Raw genomic sequence first — 21,819 nt, 5'->3', positions numbered from 1 at the left:
CGATACGACTGCTTTCCTCCCAAGAAAATGAGTTTGCATCAAGAAATACGGCGTCTTCGTCTCTGCTGAACACTGATGATTCAAGATTCCAGTTATTTTGACATTTGCACCAAGAACTAGTTGCCATTCTTGGTGCTTTTCTCAAAAATGAATAGAAAACAGAGACAGACATGTATACATGTAGACGGACGGCTCTAGTTGAAGAAACTAGAGGCTGATGGGAATGTTGTCAGTTTTGCAGACAAATTTTGATGATGATGATGATGGTGGTGCTGGAAAAAAGGTTAAGGGATCAAAGTTTTAACAGCTCATCCTGGCAATCTGCAGCCTTCAATATTTATTGAGACATCTCACCCTTAACCACAAATGTCAAACCTCCCGGTGGCTCCAGATTAAAAGACCACATACGTGGCCTCTGTCACGGCATCACAGTTTAATCTTCTTATGTTTTTTATGATTTCTATTGTATTATGGTTTTATAACTTTCCAGGGATGTGTGATTTGTAGGGGTTATGCTTTGTGGGCATATATGTACGTGTGACTGGTCACCATTGTAATGTGGCACATGCATGCCTAAGACAACTTTCCCCACGGGGAAGCTGCATGCACAAACAACCTATGAGGAAGCTGCACCTGCAATAAAAACATAGGAGAAAAAAAAAGCGTGTCATGGTAGTAGACAGCTGGTCGTGTCTGTTTTACAGTATCCCTCCTGACACTTCACACTCCACCGTTGTTGACATTCCTGATCACATAGGTCTGTCTCTGGCTCTTCATGCCTGATCACCCTCTACGCGTCACGCAGGTGGAGACAACAATGTGATATTGTTCTCCGTGTGCTGCAGCCTGTCTCTCCGAAAAACTTGATCCACCATGTTCGCCTAATTTGACATTTCAGGAGACGAATGTTGTGCAGTCTGATCCCTCGGCCATAAATCTGTGCTCCTCAGTCAAAACAGCAAGTGATAGATCAGTAACATGATCACAGTGTTATGCATGGTGATATATTGTTACCTCTTCACCACATGTAGCCCAGTGTGCTTCCATGGTGAAAATCTAATGTTGTTGGTATCAGTTACAGGTTTCTGTAGCCCAAGACGCAGGTTGATAAGAGGTAATTTCTATAAAATAAAAATAATCTGTGTATGTATAAGGACGGACATATGTATCCAGCACATTTCACTTGGAAAACAACCAAACCTGAGCAACATTTCTCCATTACATAAAGCTATAATAGTCTTCACAGTTCGCAGCAATGGAGGCTCCACCTTTCACATATGCAGAGATGTAATAATGACTCAGTGCGCTGCAGAAAATGTCCTGCAATATAATTGGTAAAGTTGGTATTGCACTCCAAATGGAAAAGAGTGACCAGACAGGAGAAGAAATGATGTGAGAAATGCTGAAAAAAAAAAAAGAAGCCATACCATGGTGGAGGCACAGCAGTGTGTATAAGATAGCCTGCTAATGCAGAACTCCTGCTGCCCTGAAAGAATTCCTGCTATGCTGGAGTCTGACAGATTTACAAGCTGGTGGACGTTTGCAGTTTACAGATCAAGGAATTTACAGCATATACAGTGCGCAGGGTGTGTGGATGTTCATACTTGTCTCTGACTCCTCAAAGAGACTGATTTGAAATGGAAAAAGAGCAGAACAGTCATCCAAGTCTGAGAAAAAATATGATGTTTTAAGACCGAAGTGGAGATAAAAAAGGCGTGTTAAGATGGACATTTTTTGCAGCTTTCTGGCAGCTTCATCTCTGAATGAGTGTGTCGAGGGGTGTAAGTTCCACCATGGAGGAGATCGTCTCGATTTTTATTGCCGTTGGCAGAATTCATAGACTAAATAATGGTTGTGCAATGGAATCGGTGCTGCCTAAAACGCAGGAAATAAATGGTGGTGGTCATGTTCATTCATGCTGGTAATTATCACTGCCTTTTAAAAAAGGAAAAAAAAAAGGAAAGGCAAAGCCCCCTCAAAGCAAAAGAAATTATTAACTTTGGAAACACACTGACTGGGTTGCATTGATCCAAAATTTAAAAACCACTCGTGTGTGTCTGTCTGGTGCACTCGACATTTTGATACTGGGCAACCACTGAGGAGAAATCGCCCCTGCTCTGGGAGCGTGTGTGCGCCTCAGAAGGCAGTTTCCAGCCAGATGAATCTTCAAGTTAAAGGTTTCTTTTCCCTTCTGCACTTGGGAAAGATTTTCAGAAACAAGATCTCCGAAAATGATGTGAAGACAAGAAGGCGCCTTGTATATACATGTCACATGAATAATATCACTTTAGAAAAGTTTTTAATGAAAGCAGATGAAACAAATTACGCCGGTAACACCACATGTTGTGGATTCTTTGAGCTGGCCTGAGGACAGGCCCTTCCCAAAGCCCCGAGGCTCCTCGAGGGCCACATCGTAAAAAGCAACACTTACGCCCCGCCATGACTCAAGTTTGGGAGTATTCACATTTATGACAGTTTGTGTTTTCTCTCAAACATAATGCATTGGTCTTGTTTGAAGCAGGTGAACCCCCCCCCCCGACCCTTTGACCTGCTTCTGGAGCATCAGGTTTGAATTCTTGGTGTTAACCTGTGCGCTGCTTTACCACTTTGTTTTATGATGCCTGCAAGATTGTGGGGTTCATTTCAACTTCACAAGGGTTACACTCTAAACAGCAAATCATGCAGACTTTATCCGACTGTAAAATAGCCTAAAAGCAGCTCAGCTATCATTAGTTTCTGACCCCTAATTTTAAAGAAAATTTATAAGAAAAAAAAAGTTGAACTTTTTCCTCCAAGTTCAGTAAAATACAGTTTGATTTGTTAAGTGCAATTTCTGCACATTCATCCTGATCCTGATCCTGGCGAGAAGAAACCTGCTTGTTTCCTTCCAAATCTAAATCTGCGCTTGACTGAGATTCCTCATAGTCTCCAGTCAGTCTCACAGAACTTGACCCTTTAAAAGCTGAATTGGATTTGAATCTTCTTCGCTGGGCAGATATGAGAGCTGATGAGCCCTCTGATGCACGCTCGTTGTTCCGGAGAGATTTCACACGAGCGTGAAGCAAAAAAAGGGAGTCAGTGAGCTGTTGCGGGGACACGGCGAGAGTCTGAGCAGGGCCTGTTCTGCTGCTTTGGCGGGAGAACAGCTGGCCCGTTTCAGAGCCGAACACTCGCCGGCCTTCTTCCTGACCAACATGTGGATGTGAGGAGAAGCCCAGTGTACCGTTTCCACCCCTAATTAGCCTGAACTCAGCGCTGTTATCTTAAGGAAACCCTCAGGAGCTGTGAATCGGTCAAACAGTGGATATGACAGGAGCTAGGTGGGTTTCCTGCAGCAAATGGGCTAAATCCCGATTATCACTGGCAGAAACTGCTCACCAACATCACTGATGAGCTTTTAATCATCTCCTAATAATTTCCCCTTCATCATCAGCCGGACTGCTGACGATACCGTCATGTCATGGGTGTTTGGAGGTGGCAAAGAGGCAATTATGCATTGAGCGTCACTGGTAATAAGCACCTGCTGCTCTGCTTCGTGAGCGGCAACAGAAGATTAAACCTATCGCTCTCATTTAATCTGTTTTCTGTCTAAGAAAATAATAGGACTCAGTCCTCTTTGGGAAGTGAAAAAAAACGTAAGTAGAACAAGAAGGAGGTGGAGTGAAAACCAAAACAAGCAGGTTGATTTTTCCACTTGATAAGAGCGTAGTGGGAATTTTCCCCTGTTTGAATATTTACAGTCCAGTGGCATCTACATGTGCAGGGGTCAGGTTTTTCCAAAATGACTCTGAGTGGGAAGGTCATACCTGGGTGAGATGCCTCTCACAGACTGTACACATTTCCATTACACTCTGAGAGGTTCCTGTTCATGTTTTGGCCATGTCCTGCACGACAGAGACTGAAAACAAGGTTGGAAGCCCCCCCCCCCCCCCCCCCACCCCCACCTTATATAAATGCAATGCTAAAATGCTGGATTGACACTTCAGAAACAATGAGTCTAGTCACAGATACAATGGTACAACCGTGGTGCATGTTAAACTTGAATATCTGATGACCGTCACTGAGTAAATAAATTAAATTTAAACATGAATCTACTGTTTAAAAGTATAAGAAAGACATTCATCTCGCCAGGTATCTGCTTCTGAAGTTTTCTTGCTGAGATGTGAAGTGAAGACAAGCTGGAGAAAACCTTGTTTTACTTGACATGGGGAGTTAGTAAAACTGCTCCGTCAGGTGGATTTGAACCTTGCTGGGTCACAGGCTCCAAGCTGAACTCCTGCTTCGGCTTTTTCTTGCCGCTTGTTCTTTGGCGTTAAACTGAACGCGTCAACCTGCGGACTGGACGTCATTCCATCCCAGCGGCTCACCTCCCGGCCCTCCTTCAAAGCAGATTTCAAAGCTGAAAGGCATATGGTCCTGATTTTTAATTCAATGACTTGGCTGTGGATCGAACCCCAAAAGAGCCGGTATCAGGGTGGATGCTAACCGCCGCGCCGCTGCTCTGACGTTTGAACTCGAGCTGTGTTTTTATTGCCTTGACAGATTCTGTGCTTTTAGTTTGCTTTGTTTTCTCTCTGTCTCGTGTTATTGAAATGCAAAACTTATTCTGCGCACAGGGGATCTCCTGTAGAGGAAAACTTTGCTGTCAATGAGATTTCCTTGTTCAAATAAAGGTGCCAAATCAAATCAGATCACACCGTCTGCAGACAGAACCAAGACCGTGTAATCTGTCCGCAGCCTCTTACCTTTACATCTGTCCATTCTGAAGGCGAACGAACGCATATGTCTTGCGTATGAACTCAGCCACGTGACCCATGATGCACTAGGTGGGAGCGTGCGCCTCCCTCACAGCTCATAATGTGCCGTGGCGAAGCAGAGAGCGACAGCGTGTATGTAATTTGTCAGAGGGGAAGTGTGTCATGCATATTTGAGAGTTTGAACACTGTCTGCAGATGTGAGAACCTCACAGAGTTTTGATTATGTTCCTTTACTGCCCGCCTCCGTCTCTCTTGGCTCTGACTGTTGTACGTGTCGTACGAGGTGGGGCTCGGGCCTGAAACTTAGAAACAAACACCGAGCAAACAAACACACTGGGCTACTGCTTGGAGAACTGCCTTGTTGACTCTAAAGGACTGGATTTCCCCCAGCGGCTCAGTGGCTCAGCCACAAACACACCTGTTGTCAATTTATTTGAGTAGCTCTGGAGTATTTTATTTTCTGGTTGCGGTTCAAACTCATTTTGTTACCTCCTACAAAATGAATATGTTGTTCAGATGAGGAATTAGATAACAATAACTGATAGATAAAGACCAATCAAGGAGAAAACCAGATTTGCAGGCTTCACACCTGGACTTGAAAAATGAGGACTTGCAACTTGACTCGGACTTTCTGATGCACGATTTGATTTCTTGGAAGCTTGAAGGCAAAAAGATTCGACCTCAGATCAATAAATAATAAAAATAGCTGCATATTCTTTGAAGCACTGCTAAATTATTGATGACTGACTGATGTCATGTTGCACTTGTTTCATAATATTAATGGCTCTGTGCCATTTGAGTGTGCTAGCAGGCCACAACTTTGAGTGTTTCTGTTCATTTTTTGTCTTTTCAATTTGCACTTAAAAAAAAAAAAAAAAAAAGAAAAAAAATGCTGGAAAATTGAAAAAAGTACAAAAATCGAAAAAAAAAGAAAAAGTTTTTGCACTTGGCTGAGGTAGAAAAGTTGGAGTACTGAAACTTCATGCAACAAATGGAAACAGACTTAAGTCATAAAATACTCCTCAAATGAATTCATGAAACAAATGTCACTTTCCTGCCACATTTTGCATCATTTGACCTTTTCTCCTCACTATTTTGGCTGGAAACCCGACTTGTGTGAGAGCGAACCAGCCTGCACAACACCAGCTCTGTGAAATTGAAGTGAGACATGATTCATTTTAGTATTTACACCTGCACCTTCCCTCCTGTGACAAGTGAGAAGGTCCTGTGGCTTGTGTGTGCGCGCTCTGACCTGGTCACCTGCAGCTTGGTTTCATGAGCAATATGCGCTAAAATGCAAATAATTAACAGAATTAAAGAGGTAAATCAGCTTCCCTGTCACAAAGGGATCACACTGGAGGAAGCACAGACTAAAAACAGGCAGTAGTTTGACAGTAAAATGACGTGGCGGGAAGTAAAGGTGAGGAGGGCAGCGGGTGAACCAACGGTCACATGTGCCTTCAACTCTTATGCAAATCCGTTTCATATGAGGAGGTTTTGATTTTCAGAGGCTTTTCTTATTTGACTGTGTCCAACACCTTGCTTTAATCTGAAGCCACATTTGAAGTGCTTTCACTGGAGTTCACCCCCCACCTACCCGATGCAGAGAGCACATGCAGAGCTAAATGAACTTCCCCAAGGTGCTGCCCATTCACCCTAACGGGGGTGATTGGAGCCTGGAGCTGCACAGCTGACAGAGAAGCTGAGTGATGAGAGACTGAGAGTGATGTGTGATGTCTGAACTAATTCAAATCAAACACTGTGAACCAAGGAAATGATCAAAAGTAAGCTTTGGGCAGTAAAATCATGAATCCAGATTCTTCTAAACTCATTTCTCGAGTCACAAAAACCAAATGAACACCCACATAGCTTTAATGTAACTGATTTGTATTGCTTTAATGTTTTTTTTTCTCCTTAGGAACAGGTAAGCCATGACAATATAATGTAAATGATAAGCGCAAACAAAATCTGAGACCCTTGTGTACATCCATAGTAGCACATTCATATAAGCCCATCTGTACATAGGGGTCACAGAAACCTCTTTTCACTGAAACAAGGTAACTCTTGACTCAAAGCCAACAGGTACAATGCATGTTTAGTTTTTTTTTTCTTTTCATTTTTTATCTAGACAACATTTATTTTTTGTAACTTTTTTCTTTCCAAATAACTAAAAATGAAATTAAGCTCGTTAGTAGTCGATTCAAGTGCACTGTACCTCTTTGCTTTCAATAAAGCGCCACCGTACATTCCCCCGTTCGTTAACACCGACGGTTAAAAACTGCGATAATGTGGTGATAATGCAACAATGAAACAAGATTTTTTAAAAACATGTCAGAAAAAAAAAAAAAGAATAAATAAGAATAAATAAATCATTGACTTTCGAGAGGGCTGGAGAAGACACCTTTGGCAGTCTGACAAAGCTGCAGCTGTCGAGCTTTAGCATCACGGTGTGAGACACGTCTAACTTTATTTACCTCCAGCACTGGCACCCATATGGAATTTATGTCACTCCTCTTTTGGTATAGTGAATATAAGTGCTTTGTTTACACACTTCCAATTGGGGCACAGCAGGCCTGTTCTCTCTTGAACAGGCAACAGAGGTGGACACATTTTTCTAGCAGAGATGCCAGTAAAAACAAATAATAAAAGAAAGAAAAAAAAAAACCTTTAGTCATGTGCAGCTGAATGTCTCGCTGTATAAATGCAAGGGCCCCTGTGTTACATACATGAGCTTCTGACACCCATTCCTGCGTGTCCTGGCTGGTTCAGCTTTCTTAGATTTGCTGCTAAAGCTGAGCAAGGTGTGTGTAAGTGTGAAACACAAGAATGGGAACTGAGTAGCAGCTGAACATAAAAAGCGACATGCATCCGGTCAGAATAGATGTGAAGTGTCTGAATCTTTGGCAAAATCATAATTGTAAATGTCATGGGTGCATACAGCTGTTTTCATATTGCATTTGAGGTTGGCTTCTGAACTTTTTTTTTTTTTTTCGTGCTTCCCTTTTTCTAAAACGGGCATGTCTTTACCTTAATATCTACCAGCTACAACGCATTGGCTCCTATGAGTGTGTTCTCCGCTGTCGAGACGCACTCAGATGCTTCTGTCCATGCAATTCAGACTCTTGGCTTCTATCTCATTCATGCCCTACCTCGTTCTGAGAGAACGCGAAAATGAAAAACATGACGAGCCGAAAAACAAACATATACATGTACAAAGTAATGTACACCATATATTCAAACACATTTCAAAATCGTCAGACTTTGAAATCATTAGCCAAAATAAGTATATATTTTTTTCTCAACCCATTAGGTAATCTTCTTTATCTAGACTGTACAATATATGTATATATGAGTAATCATGAGGGACCAAAGCAACAAAAATAAATACTTTTTCGCTATGTCACCTTTCAAAGTATTATATCTATGTACATTTATATCAATATCAATTTTCCTTAGCTTATTGTGAATGGTTGAGCGTGTGTTCAACAAGCAGGCATTTGCACACAGTGTGGAAACTCCATGTGTTCTTTTGTTGTTTTTTGTTTTTCTCTTTTCTTTTCCTTTTGCCCTAAATCGTATCTAAATGTAAATTTTGACGACACTGTGGAAAAACAAAGACCGGACTGTCCAGACAGTGAAAGGTAACCCTGGCTCAAATGGACCAAAATCAAACAAAAAAAGAAAAAAAAAAAAGCGAAAGTAAAAATATAACATCTCACCATCATGTGACTACTTCAACAATGGGTTGTCTACTTCTTTTCAGGACTCTGAGGAGAGTACAAAAATGTTGTCTAGTTCATGCAGTCTTTGACAAGTCATACAACCTCAGTGTACTTGTCTAAGGTTTTTAAGTCGTTTTTAGCACACAGCATAGAATGTTTTCAGTGATGTTGAATGTAGCAATGAGGGAGGGTACATTTTGGGACAACAACATGCATAAAGAACAGTGCATAGGTCCAGGTCACTGGGCCAGTCCCTGGTGATTTCCAGTGTGTTTCAGTGGCAGCGTCTATCAACAGATCCACTACTGCAAGCAGTTGGTGATGGGCAAGTCTATGTGACGCTGGGGGAGGAGGGGGCAGGGTCCAAGCCTGAATGAGTGGCGCCATCTTGTGGACAAACAGTCTTCCTCTCTCCGTCTGCCATGCTATCAGGAGCTTGCTGATTTCAGGTGAGAGCAATCCAATAAGCGAGTTTAAAGAGAGGGTGGGGGTGGGGGGAGGCGACCAGGCTTGGACCGGAGGCCGAGGTGATGCAAGTGTGGCTGCACTGACACGAAGTGCGGTGACCTTAGCGTGGTGGGTTTTTTTTGTTTTTTTTTTTCTGAGTCTGGTCTGCTATGCGCAGTTTAGATCAGTCATTGTTTCACTGCAGAGCCCTTTCCAACACACAACAGACCTGGAAAAGACCACTCTAAGGATTTCACAATGACTTCTGTGGAAGGTAGAAGAACCAAGCTTAAAGATCAAGCTAACATGCATAAGGTCTTCAGATACTGTTTTGCTAAAAGCCATCAAGGCCAACTTTTTTCCTGAAGACAAGTTCAAGAAGAAAACGGATTTCTTTTCTTTTTTTTTTTTTGTTTTGTTCAACACTTCATCTTTTGAAAAGAGGAAATAATAATGGCTTAATAGCTACATCATTCTTGCACTTGTATTGCAACTACCTTTGGTAAATCAAATCAATCAAAACGACAACAGAAAACCCTGAAACATACGAGTCCTTACATGTTTCCTGACTAAACTTAGCATTGTTCCTTTAGTCTTTAGCTAGCATTTTCTTTTAGTACAGGTGACCCTGTGAATACATGTTCTGCCTTCAATGGCCTCCATGTTTGTCACGTTCACAGCTCCACACCACACATCCTCTAAGCGCCACTTTGGATCACACCAGATCCTTCAAATCCTCCAAAAAAGACCAAAGTCAAGACAAACCAGCAAGGCAGAGAGAAAAAAAAAGAGAAAAGAGAAACAGAAACAAACCAACAGGAAACAAAAAAAAAGGACTTCATCGAGTCCCGGCGAAGAAGATGCAGACGGAGATCTCTAAACGGCCACTGCCATTTCAACATCGGGGGTTTCACCGTTTCATCATTTTGGAGACAAAGCTGACGATGGCGGAGGCAGGCTGGTCTATGTCCAGCTCAGCAAACAGGTGGCTGACATTGTCTGTTGTGCTTCCTTGTTTTCTTGCGACGAATCCAAAAAGCCTGGAATTTAAAAAACAGAACAATTGTGTTTAGTACTTTTGGTGCACAATAGTGGTAAATACATCCAACAGAGTAACCTGAAAAAGGCAACCAAGGTCTGTCTGTACAATGTCAACCATAGAGTGTTTAAACTTACTTCACTGAGCCACCTCCTTCTTTGCCCCATCTGTGGAAAGAAAACAAAAGAAATATTTTTAATGAATAAAAAAAAAAAATTCCTTCTGTTGAGATATTTGCACAAGAAGAAGGGCCTTGCAGGTTCTTACTTCCTGTCCTGGGGATCAGTGTCACAGTAGGTTATTGTGTTGATGGGATAATGTCGCCTGAAGAAAATTCTGCAGTGGGAGAAATTCAGAACACACATTATCATAGGTAGTGATAGATTGTGTGTTTGTGTCGTGTGTGTACTCATCAATCCTCACATAGATTTAATATATGATCCACAGATTTTACTCACTTCCTCTGACTGTCCGTGAGCGTGATGCCCTGGGTGGACACCTTGAAGTGGACGGTGGTCGCAGCAGGCAGAGGGTTGGTCGCCAGCGTCTGGCTGATCGCCTTGGCGATGGCCTGAGGCCCCGTGAGAGACTCCATGTCGACAGAGTTGATGTAGAGGACGTTGCACGCTAGAAGTGACACAGAGTCACTGTTGAATCAAAACAGATAGAGGAGGGAAACGCGTGCATGCAGTTTGGTGTGAGAGGATGGAGCGAGCTTACGGTGTTTCTCATGCACTGCACAGTTGGAAGCAAATATTATTAAGATCTTCCACATTTAGAAATGACCATTGTGGCCATTCTCTGCATAATACACATGCTTTTAAACCCTTTCCTAAAAAACTACATTTAGTTTCACGTCCTTTTTTTTCTTTAAGACAAAATCTAAGTTGGTCTGTGCTGCGAGTAAAAATGGAGGAATAACTTGTTTCTGTGAGAGCAGGCATCACCACATTCACATTCAGTCAAAGTGCATGATGGAGCAGAGCAGTGCAAACCAATATTTACCATGGGCTTCCTCAGGAACCTTCTGAACTGTAAGGTAAAGGTGACAATGTGTGAGCGAGTGACCTGGTTTATGTAGAAACCATACAAATGTGTTTGGGATTACAATGACCCTGTTAATGGAACTTCTAACAGCTTATGTTCCCATTGAAAGAATATTAAAGGATGCTGTCTGACGGGCTGCTGGACGCTGAACTGTGACTCTACAATGTGAGAACCTTTTCATGCTTACCTGCTCCATGCTTCAGAAGTTCAACCACTGGATCAGTGGGCGTGGCAAGTTCCAGCGCCTCTTCGTTTGGGTCTGCGAGTGAAAAAAACAAAATAGGGTCGGATTTAAAAAAACAAACAAAAAAAAAAGATTTATGTTATAAAACTATTTTTGCAACAAAGATTACAAGAACCAAATGGATGTTATCTGAGTGATTGTGAAGAGGAGGGTTGGGCTGACCTTTGGTGGGGATCATCAGCTTACAGGGCAGAGCCAGGGGAGTCATCGAGTGTTGGTACACCAGGGCAGACAGACAACCTACAAACACAAAATCATGTCTCTGTTAAAATGGATCACTTTGACATCAAGTGAAATGCTGAGCTATGAGACTGACAAGCTCACCAAAGTAGGGTTCATTGGGACAACCCTTCAGACGGACGCCTTTAGGGCTCGTCTCAATCAGGAAGTGCCTCACCAGCTCGTTAGTCAGGTCGCCAACTGGAATCGATGAGATAAATAAATATTCAACCCAATCAAAATCAAACTCAGATATTTGGTTAAAAAAAAGAGTGTTTTCTTTTAACCTTTTTTGTTTTGTTGGACAGTCGGTGGGGGGCAGGCCACCTTCATGGCCAGGCCGTAGGCCCCGCGGAAGGAATGGCTGTCCCTGATGATGAAGGCCCCGGGCTCCCTGTCCTTCAGCAGGTTGATGGCTGCGAGGAGGAGAGGGGAGGAGAAGAAGGAGAAACAGGAGGATGAGAGGGAAGGAGAATCATTGATCAAATAAAGTGGACCAGAGGAGAAAAAGGAGGGTAAAGAAAAGGGCAAAGAAGATGAACGAAATTAGAAACAGTCATTGTCATTTTACTCCATTTTACGGTAGGTTCAATAAATTCATGGCAGTGGGTCTGAAAGATCTAACGCTCACCTTGCTCTCTGGAGATGTCTGGCTTGTACCAGAACTTTGAGGTGTCCTGGACAAACTTGACATTCATCTTAATGTCTGGATAACCATCTGTTTGGATGAGAGGAGACAGTGACGTGATTACAGGACAGGACACAAAGCGTCTGCGGGCTTGAGAAAAATCATCTCTCCTTCCCCCGTCTCACCATAGATGGACTTAGAGATGTCTGGGAGCGTGTGAGTGCCAGACAGATTTGGCGTGCTGCCTCCGCTGGCTGGTGTTGGTGTCAGGTTATTGTTGTCCATCCTCTCTGCGTCTCCACTTGACATGTGCCTCTTCTCCGGCAGCTGTGGGGAGACGGGGAAGGCGGGTGTGGAGGGTGGCTGGGCGCTCCCCTGACGAGAAGCGGCCCCCAGCTCATCAGGTGTGCTGTGGCCGCTCGCTGCTGTGCGGCAACCCATCAGGGGGCTGGGAGGCACACCGGCCGCTGCTGTTTTAGGGTTTCGGCCGATCAGAGAGCTGGAGGGGACGCCAGCTGGAGGCGGGTGTCTGGCCAGCGAGGGGCTGGCCTGACCCAGGCGTCTCTGTAGAGCGGGGCTCGGCGGCGTGTTGGTGGCCACCGTGCGGTGGAGGGTGTTGGGGCTGCCGGGGATGGTATGGACGCCCATGATGTTGACCTGGGAGCCTTCAGGGGAGGCGGGTCTGTGAGAATGCGAGAAGGCCGGGCTGTGAGGAGGGCCATCTGAAGATCCAATCCTCCTCCTGCAGATCCAAACAAAAATGGAAAGAATTATTAGTTTCACATCTGCATCCTGTATCTGCTCCTGATTCTTTAAAATGCTGTGTTAATTTTTTTTTGTCTACCCTGTTTCAACCAACTCTGTGACTTTTTAATAATAATTTAAAGTTGAATTTAAACAAAGAGAAAAAGGAAAAATGCTCTCACCCATCAGTGCTGTGAACTGGACTGCTGGAGGAGAGAGGAGCATTGAACTGTTGTGCTCTACAGTCCCCAAAGTTGCGATTATCTAAGGATCACAAAGCATCAAAACAGCGAAACACAGTCAGTCTCAACTTAGTGTTTCACACATCTTTTTTTTTTGGTCCAGAACCTAATGGGATGCAGTTATCAGGCGTTGGAGTTGGAGTGACAGAAATATAAAATGATTCAAAAGTCAGTCTTAATAGAACAAACACTCTGTGGAAAGCTGGGATGCAGAACTGAAAAGGAAAACATTTGGTTGCAGTGAAACACACGCATATTAAAAAAAAACAAAAAAACAATAAATGTGTGTTGGTCAGGAGACTGTGCTGGCGTCGGGTGCAGAGGCGCTTATGGTATATTTCCACAGAAATGCCCTTACCTTGCTCTCCATCATTAGAATCAGAGTCTAACAGTGAGAAGAGATAGAAAGCGAGGGAAGAAGAAGGGAAGATGTGTGGAAGAGGAGGAGACAAGGAAGACAAACTTGAGTGCAAAGCAAGAACTGAGGGGTGTGTGTCAGCTGCTGGCTGACGTGAGCACCAGGGGGCAGCAGAGACCAACAGTCAGAGCCACTTTCTGCTCAGTCAGCGACACAGCTACAGTATGACATAATGCAGTGATGCTGCACCGGCAGCAGCTGAGCAAAGTCAAAGCTTCTGTATATTCACTAGGCTTCCTTTTGTTTTCCCTCGAGCAGTTTTAAGGTTGATAAAATGATCTCATTTAGATCATTATGATGTAATTATGCTCATAATTAAGTGCCTCTGGAAAATCTCCACCAGAGAAATAACTGCTTGTTAAAAATTTACATCAAGAATGAGCAAGAACAAGCTGGAGCATATGTCCACATTGCACCTTGAAAATGTTATGGATAATAACTGCATCACCCAAAGGAAAACAAACAGCACATTTACTCGTGAAATGACCAGGACCTGGTATCAGTAAAGCTTAGAAAAGCAGATCTGATGTGTGTAAACTGACCTGATCCACCCTGCTGATGAGGCTTCAGTCCCAGCGTTGACAGAGGAGTCTTGGCCAAACCTGGAGGAGAGCGAGCTACAGACAGACACACAAACAAAAAGGAGTGAAATACATCACATTATATCACAAACAAAACGACATAACAAGATGACAGGAAGATGAGAAGCTATGGAAGAGAGTAAAATGACCAATTCAAGGTGTGAAAAGACACAATTCTTCAAGTAAGCATCAATATGATGCTACATGAGAATGCATTGGATGGTGGATTGAGGTGGACTTATTTAATGTATTTTTATTTCAAGAAGTGAGGCGTGTTTTTTAGATATTCATCTGATGCTTACACTCATATATATACAAGCAAAATAGTGGTATAAGTCTAATGAACATTAAAGAGCTTATTCATCAGATATTCACTCTTTAATTGCACAAATTGACACAGTACAAGAGCTACAAAGTCACAGGAAAATATATGTACCCACTGTACTGTACATTCTTGTATGTATTCACTTAAGGACTTATGCCTTTAAGACTGACTTCTTTTCTCAGCTTCACAGCCAATTTCACATATTTCCTATTTCTGGTATAATCATCTCCACAAAATAGAGAAATGCATGAATAAGAAGGAGCACGTATTTGAAGTAAAAGTACTCACTATTTCATGTGTTCCTAATAATGTATTATTTGCTGCATTTGCTTCAGGTGCAGTATCAGGATCCTCATCTATAAACCTCAATCATTTCATTTTCAAAAAGACTAAGAGGGATTTACTCCCATAATTAAAATGGAATTTGACTGAAAACATGCAGCAGAAAGAATAACACAAGGATGTAGTGATGAAAATGTTGGAGGATTTACAGCATGCTGCCACTCAAACAATGGTTGGGTTTCTCTTCGACTGTGGCCCGATGAGTCAGCGACACTGGATCAAGGCCGAGGATGGGGCTGTGATAATGTTTCCATGTGCGGTGGAGGAGACACTTGAAAACCGTCCAGAAACTGAAGAGTTATTTCTAAAATGAAATGATGGATCTAAACGCACTGATGCGTTTTTCTTAGTGGAGGTGGAATGAACTCATGGAGAGGGTGGGGGAGGTAAATATGAAGTTTGGTGCCACAGAGTGGATTGTTACTGCAACAGCTGTGTGTTCAGGACTGACTGCAGGAGAGGGGGCAGGGCGGCTTCACTGAAGTGTCCTCACAGACCTGCTGGACAGGACGCTCGGTGCTGTCTCAAAATCTAATGGCTCTTTTCACTTCCATTAATGCTCATCTTGTTTTAAATATTGCCACCATAAGAAATAACTGAATCTTTCCTGGTTCTAGATAAGCCATCAACAACACACTGCAGTAATGAGTGAAAGAAAAAATACATTATATATACAATCTAAAGTACATATTTCTATAAATCTGATGTGTATATGCATTTAAAAGAAAGGAAGAAAAAGAGGAAGAAAAGAGAAAATAAAGAGAGAATGCAAAACTCTACTACTTGTATTTTCTAAATTTGTTTCCTAAAGAGAAACATGACACTTTGACAAATTATTTCCTCTCCATTCAAAAACATGATTTGCACACACCTGCTCTGTGCTATCGTTTGCTTGCCAAGCAAATTCAGAATTTGTTTTGAGCACAGTGAAAGGTGCAGAGTCATTTAAATGGGTTTCCAAAACACTGGGACCCTCAAAAGACCGCCTCTTTTACAACAGCTCTGCCCTTCTTCATTATTTAGCTAACAATTGCAGCTCTGCTCGCAGGCTGAAAATGTTAACATGAAGTGCTGTAGCAGTCATCAGCTTGTTCAGGGAGAGGGTCCACCCCATGCAAATGCTCTACAAACTGCAGCAAAATCCCTTTGCATCCTCAGTATCCTCTCAAGACAGTGATGGATCAAACCTTCACCTGCGCCCTGCTCCTGCTGAGCTTGTCTGCAGCCTTTGGCAAGTACGTTTACATCGAGCAGAGAATGACTTGGCATGAAGCTCAGTCGTACTGTCGGATGTTTTACACAGACCTGGCCACTGTTAGTAATAAACATGACATCAGGCAACTTTGGAGGCTTGCCGGTGACAGCAGAGACTTCTTCTGGATCGGAATGAAAAGAAGTTCCACAGACAACAAGAAATGGATGTGGTCAGGTGGGGGCGAGGTGTCCACGTTTTTCTGGGCACCGAGTCAGCCCGACAACCGACCACATGAAGACTACGGTGTGATTCGTCACTACATGTGGCATGATTCACAGGCGTTCTATAGACTCCCCTTCTTCTGCTACAGTGTGGTTGTGGTGAGGGTGAGGAAGACGTGGGAGGAAGCTTTGCAGTACTGCAGGGAGCATCACCACGACCTGGCCAGCGCGGTGTCAGAGGCAGAGATGCTGCTGATCCAGAAAGAGTTAGAAAAAACCGTCACCGCTGAACACGTCTGGATCGGCTTGCGCTTCCTCCCCGGACGCTGGGTGTGGGTGGACGGGCGGCCGCTGCATTATGAGGCCTGGGGTCAAGAGAACAAGCCTGCATGTCCTGACGTCAGCCTGAAGTGTGCTGCCTTACAGGTGAGAGCAGGGACACAGAGCAACAGTACAGTCCTTCCTCTGTTCACTCATGCCAGTGACACAGTGGGAACAGGACCAGATCACACTGATGACACGGCATCTGTCGTGGATACTCCAGCAAATACTGGGCTGGATATTTCTGGAGTAAGTCAGGCAGCTGCAGGTGTAAATCGACATGTATGGGAGGCTCATAACTGTGAGGAGAGACTCCATTTTATTTGCTACTGAGAGTTTACCTTGCATGTAAAGTGTATTTGAAATGCCGTTAATTTTTTATAGTAAAACTTCAGATACATTTTTGACATGCTTTGTGAAGTAGTTTGCTGTCACAGGCACTAATTTTGCTTAATCTTTGATGCACTTGTTTTTTAGGTGGGAACCAGTGTATTTGCATAACCCATTCAGTTTTGTTTTTTTGTGCTGTATTTTATCTTATTTATTGTGGGGTTTTTAGTTTTTTTTTAATAAACTGGTGTTGAAAATAGATAAATTAAAAATTCAAACCAAATAAAAGTAAATAAGTAAAAGTAAGTCTTGCTGTCATTGTGTAATTCCTTCCTGTCTTTTCACTAGTTTGATCATCTTTTCTCAACGATTAAAGACTGACATTAGAGAGGTAAAAGTCAGTGTTTGGAGGATTTGAGAGTGCCCCCTGTCTGCAGGCAGTGTGGACCTACACATGTTGAAGTAAGGAGTCTGTGGCGACACGGGGAAGCTGGGGGTCTGTGGAGAATTCTCACCACCGCCTCCAAAAGTGGGACTGTTGGCAAACCCGTCCGCCTTGTCGTCCTCAAACGCTTCCCTGTAGCTGTGCATGGGACCCTTGAAACAAAGAGAAAAAAAAGTTAATGTAATAAATCAGCAAAAAAATGGCTTCTTCAAACTGAAGAGGGGAAGATTTTTATGTGAGAGCATATCTAAATCACAAAGTGGTGCTGATTTACAAGACACTAATATTTAGAACAGATACTTCTGCTGGTAAGAGACTAAATTCAAAATTTATAAAACTCGATTGTCTCCAAAACAACATCTCTATTAGTGAAGAAGACTTTCTCTGAGCTCAAACAGAGAATAATGAAAAAACTGAGGTACAATCCTGTCTTGTCTGTTTTTAACAGCTGTGCACTTTGCTTTTAGCTGAATGACATGACTGCGGATGCACAGTGTAAAAGGTTGAACAGCATCTGCACCTCTCTGGGTCTTCCTCCTGGGTTAAGGGCCAGATTGTTGGCAAAATCCGGTGAGTGAACCGTTGGCGTGCTCTCGTGGCTGCTCTGGTACTGTCCCTCGCTGGTGGTCCGACGCCGGCCCGTCTCTTGCGTCACTTCTGGGGTCATCCCTCTGGAGCGAACTCCTGCAACACCCCGTAATATTCACTGTGTGGAACTTTCAACGTACTAAGAATGATTTATGTGTAGCGCGTTAACATTCACTATTTTTTTTCCATGAAATACACCATCAAAAGTGGAAGTAACCTTCTTAATGATCCTTTTTTTGTTGCTTCAGGTACTAATTAGCTGGTGTGTAGATTCTGATTCTCCACTTTTGACGGCAAAGTGTGAACATAACCACAAGAGAGCCACACCATGACAGAAAGAGGTTTAGAGTGTAAAGAAGTGATGTACAGGGAATAAAAGAAACAGTGGAAAGGGACAAATAGGGCAGAAACAGAAAGTGATAAAAAGTCATGAAGAAAACAACAACACATAAACATTAAAATCTTTTGAAAAATGGTTGGGAAGCAGAGAGAAATTCAACAAATGCAGGAACTAAAATGCCAGAAATTAAAAGCGAGGGAAAGTGGACAAACCAGAGAAGGAATAGGAGCGGTGGCGGTCAGATTGTTGCGGTGTTATGCTTTCACTGATGCCCCGAATACGAGCGTTGTACTCTGTTCCCGGGGGAGGGAGGTCAGGGTGGTGGATGGGAGGCAGGAGGTGGAGGAGCAAGGTGAGAGAGGTGTAGAGGAGGAAGCAAATGGTGGAAAGGGTTGTCCATACAGCAGAAAAAATGGATTGTGCAGAAAAGGAGAAGGAAAATCAAAACAGAAATGAATCTAATGAAAGTGAAGAGAAAATGAAAAGATCAGATGAGATGAGATCTTGTTCATAGTCCAATTAAGTGAGACAATGTTCAGGATTACAAAATGTTAACAGCAATATAAAAAAGTGCACGGCAGAAAACCTTTGCAGGATCACATCCACCTCTGTCAAACTTTAAAATGAGGAATTTACAACTGTGTTCCACTGGGAGGCGCCTGGGAGCTTCCACATGGTTTCACATGAAGGTAAACATGAATGCAGACAATGCATGGAAGCAGGAGCCTTTGAACGCTTGGCTATTCTTACTCTCATCTCCCCTCTCACCAGCGCTGATGTATTTCATGCTGCAGAACTAATTTTATGAGCACAGGTCACTCCTGCGGTACGGCACCCCATGATAAATCTGTAACAGGAACTGCTGAAAGCTGCTCCGCTCACGTGCTGTTTGGTGAAGAACACTATAATATTCTTCCAGCTGAAATTGTAACATTATTGAATAAAGCTCTAAATTAATTCTGTGACCATCCCAGTGAGACTTGACAGCATTTTGGAGTCACACACGATGTCTATGTATAATTTTAAGCATCATGCAAGTAATTTTAGCCTATTTACATTCCAGCTTAATACTTTTAAATCATACGAAAATGTTTAAATTCCCTCCCTGCAGAGTCACTGTTTCAAAAAATTATACTGATCTGAAACCTGTTTTTCATACAAAGTGAACATCATGTCACTTTGAAAGTCACATTCTGATAAGAACACTAGTGTAATATAAAAAAAAATAAAAATAATTATGCCTGATTTGCACTGTTCCAGATCTCTGCACATTCATTTTCATACTGTAAATGAAAATCAATCCAAACCAGTGGCGGTCTGAAAGGTGGAAATACTAAAATTAAAGATCTGAAATAATATCATATAAAAAACAACAACAACAAAAAGCTATGGTCCTTTGAAGTACATTACAGTAAAGCCCACACAATTGATGATAATATGTTTACCCATAAGCTACACTGTATTTATTTGTGAGTGCTTTTATTGACCCATGTCTATTATAATCATTGAATTAACCTTGTACCTCACTGGAAATTCATCCACTCACTTTTTTTTCTCCACTCCTTCCCTCCCTCTTTCTCATACGCATACAGTAACTGAGCAATATCTCTCTAAATAAGTCTTACCAGCGATGCGGTGAGCCACCAGGCCTTCCAAGTTTAGCGTCTCCTCCTCTGCATCTTGTTCTCGTGCCAGGGAGGAAGAGGAGGTTTCTTTGGGCTGGGGGGTGAGAGTGGGGAGAGGAGAAGAAGAGGCACTGTAGCCTGGGTAAGGAGAGGAACCCTGCAGGTCTGGGGTGTGGGAAATCCCACCGCTTGGGTATGAGTTCACAGGCTTCAGTGGTGCCTGCTGGTTCAAATTAGAAGAGGGATCAGTGGGGTAGTGGTGGGGTGCTCCGCGTGGGTGGACATAGGGTTCAGGGGTGTGTATTGGGGTGGTGTTTTGGTGTTGGTAGCTGGCGTTGGACCTCTGGGGAGAATACACTGGAGACTCCATAACTGGGCTCTGGTTTGGCAATGTTGACACTCTCCCAGCCGATCGTAGGGGCTGGTGAAAGGCATTGTTGACTGACCCAGAGTTGTTGTAGCCGTGGATGGCAGAGTCCGCTTGGTACGAGGGTCTGGCAAGGGTCTGGGAGAAGGGCGCTTGTGATGAATTCAGATTGTTCTCCCCAGGGGGTGCACTGTGGGACTTTGACATGTGGGAGTTGATTGGGTCCAGGTCCAGCATGAGCATGTTGAGTGCCTCGATAGACTGCTCAATGTCCCGCTGCGAGGCTGGGGTGGGGAAGTGGGGCAAGCTATGGGTTGACTGAAGAGGAGGACCAAACGGATCATCTGGGAGGCTGTGCTGGTGCCAAGTGTTAAGACCTCTTTGAACGGCCTCTCGGCTACTAGTGCTCCTCTCAGGGGCCCTGGGCATCAGTTTAGGATTGGTTTCAGGGCTGCTGGGGGGCGGATTCCCAAATGACTGTGAGCGGTACATCCCCCCTCCGTTCTGGTAGTTGTTGTATCCCCCCTGTGGTGATGCAGAGTCCACAGACCTCTCCTGCATCGCCGTGGGAGTTCGTACTCCATGCACAGGCATTTCGGTCAACTTTTCCCCAAGAACACCTCTCTCAAGGTATGGCCCGTCGTTTTGTCCACTGACTGGAGTCTGTGATTGGTAGTACAGGTCAGCTGGTGTAGCCTGACCCTCTAGAGAAGAAATTGTGCCCAAGCTGTCCACACTGTTGCCCTCTTGGCTGTTGGGAAGCTCGTCGTCAAGAATATCTGTCTCCCGCTCCTCTGTTGAAGGGGCACCAACTAGCCTGGTGTGGCCCCCGTTGACGTGCACCTGCGCTGGGACCAGGTGTCGTACTCCTCCTCCTGGACTGGTGGATGTGGACAGGTAGGCTTGCCGTTGATGAGTTGGTGCCTCAAGGCCACTGAGAAGCTGATCAAGCTCTCTCTTCTCCTGCGGGCTGAGTGGTGGGTGGGTCGCTGCCGGGTTGCTGTGATTCACAGCGCTCTGCACGGACTGGCTGTGCTCATCAGTGCGATCAGTCTTGACGGAAGCGGTAGAGTTGCCTGAATCGCTGCTCACGGAGAGGGTGTGGTCGACAGCAGGGAGGGAGGCGTGGCCTGTCACAGGAAGTGTCTGCTCAGTGGTCTGAAGGGGATGGTTGGTGTGCTGCAATGGGTTCTTGGCATTGGTCAAGGGGTTTTCATGGACTGGGAGGCCGTTGATGGTGACAACTCCCTCCAGGGAGTCTTTCTTGCGGACCCGGGCATATAAGCTTCCATCAAGTGGACCTTGGGTATGAACAACATCTGAAAGAGACATAAAGAGACAAAAGTTATTAAACTATATCCATGTTTTCATGCAGTTCCAAGCATACACAGAATCAAAACATAGAGCAAAACTGGACACACATTTGTTTTTTTCTTTCTGTAGATGAAGTACAAAACCTGCTTGAGGTGATTTAAATCATCTTGTCTTCATTCTTTCATTACATTTCACTGATTTCCATCATCAAGTCATTTTCGCACAGGACAGGGTCACTCACACCACAAGCAGAGTGACCCCCCCCCGCACCCATTCTATTTGACCTGAGGTTCAGTGTGTATCCCAGCCACCAGCAAC

At 43.7% G+C, this 21,819-nt stretch overlaps 2 protein-coding genes across 16 annotated transcripts in view; one reads left to right on the top strand and one right to left on the bottom strand.

Annotated features, from left to right (window-relative positions):
• Positions 1–6,623: 6,623 nt before the first annotated feature.
• tns1a (tensin 1a) overlaps positions 6,624–21,819 on the bottom strand; it is a 78,811-nt gene continuing 63,615 nt past the window's right edge. For 5 of the 15 annotated variants that reach the window (XM_071464143.1, XM_071464144.1, XM_071464148.1 and 2 more), the window contains 18 exons: positions 19,821–21,506; positions 18,408–18,488; positions 17,788–17,951; positions 17,275–17,419; positions 14,050–14,124; positions 13,448–13,474; positions 13,030–13,111; positions 12,289–12,845; positions 12,107–12,193; positions 11,763–11,891; positions 11,581–11,676; positions 11,419–11,496; positions 11,200–11,271; positions 10,971–10,997; positions 10,424–10,592; positions 10,233–10,301; positions 10,103–10,132; positions 6,624–9,966 (listed from right to left, as the gene is read on the bottom strand). In XM_071464143.1, coding sequence (XP_071320244.1) covers positions 9,837–9,966; positions 10,103–10,132; positions 10,233–10,301; positions 10,424–10,592; positions 10,971–10,997; positions 11,200–11,271; positions 11,419–11,496; positions 11,581–11,676; positions 11,763–11,891; positions 12,107–12,193; positions 12,289–12,845; positions 13,030–13,111; positions 13,448–13,474; positions 14,050–14,124; positions 17,275–17,419; positions 17,788–17,951; positions 18,408–18,488; positions 19,821–21,506 — 3,704 coding nt within the window. In that variant the 3' untranslated portion in view covers positions 6,624–9,836. The remainder of the gene's footprint in view (positions 9,967–10,102; positions 10,133–10,232; positions 10,302–10,423; positions 10,593–10,970; positions 10,998–11,199; positions 11,272–11,418; positions 11,497–11,580; positions 11,677–11,762; positions 11,892–12,106; positions 12,194–12,288; positions 12,846–13,029; positions 13,112–13,447; positions 13,475–14,049; positions 14,125–17,274; positions 17,420–17,787; positions 17,952–18,407; positions 18,489–19,820; positions 21,507–21,819) is intronic. The other 10 variants (XM_071464149.1, XM_071464150.1, XM_071464146.1 and 7 more) reach the window with 7 other exon arrangements.
• LOC139609487 (macrophage mannose receptor 1-like) lies at positions 15,857–17,128 on the top strand. The gene has a single exon (XM_071464159.1). The coding sequence runs from the start codon at positions 15,932–15,934 to the stop codon at positions 16,823–16,825; it is 894 nt and encodes a 297-aa protein (XP_071320260.1). The 5' UTR covers positions 15,857–15,931; the 3' UTR covers positions 16,826–17,128.

Source organism: Trachinotus anak, unplaced genomic scaffold (assembly GCF_046630095.1).
Source record: "Trachinotus anak isolate AG129_WGS33_773 ecotype Australia unplaced genomic scaffold, CSIRO_AGI_Tana_v1 ptg000026l, whole genome shotgun sequence".
In the NCBI taxonomy this organism is placed as follows: Eukaryota; Metazoa; Chordata; class Actinopteri; order Carangiformes; family Carangidae; genus Trachinotus; species Trachinotus anak.
The sequence above is the reverse complement of the archived record's forward strand: the minus strand, read 5'-3'. Positions and strand labels throughout refer to the sequence as shown.

Coding starts and splice junctions, on each gene's coding strand:
- LOC139609487 (XM_071464159.1), top strand. CDS start 15,932: ATGGATCAAACCTTCACCTGCGCCCTGCTCCTGCTGAGCTTGTCTGCA.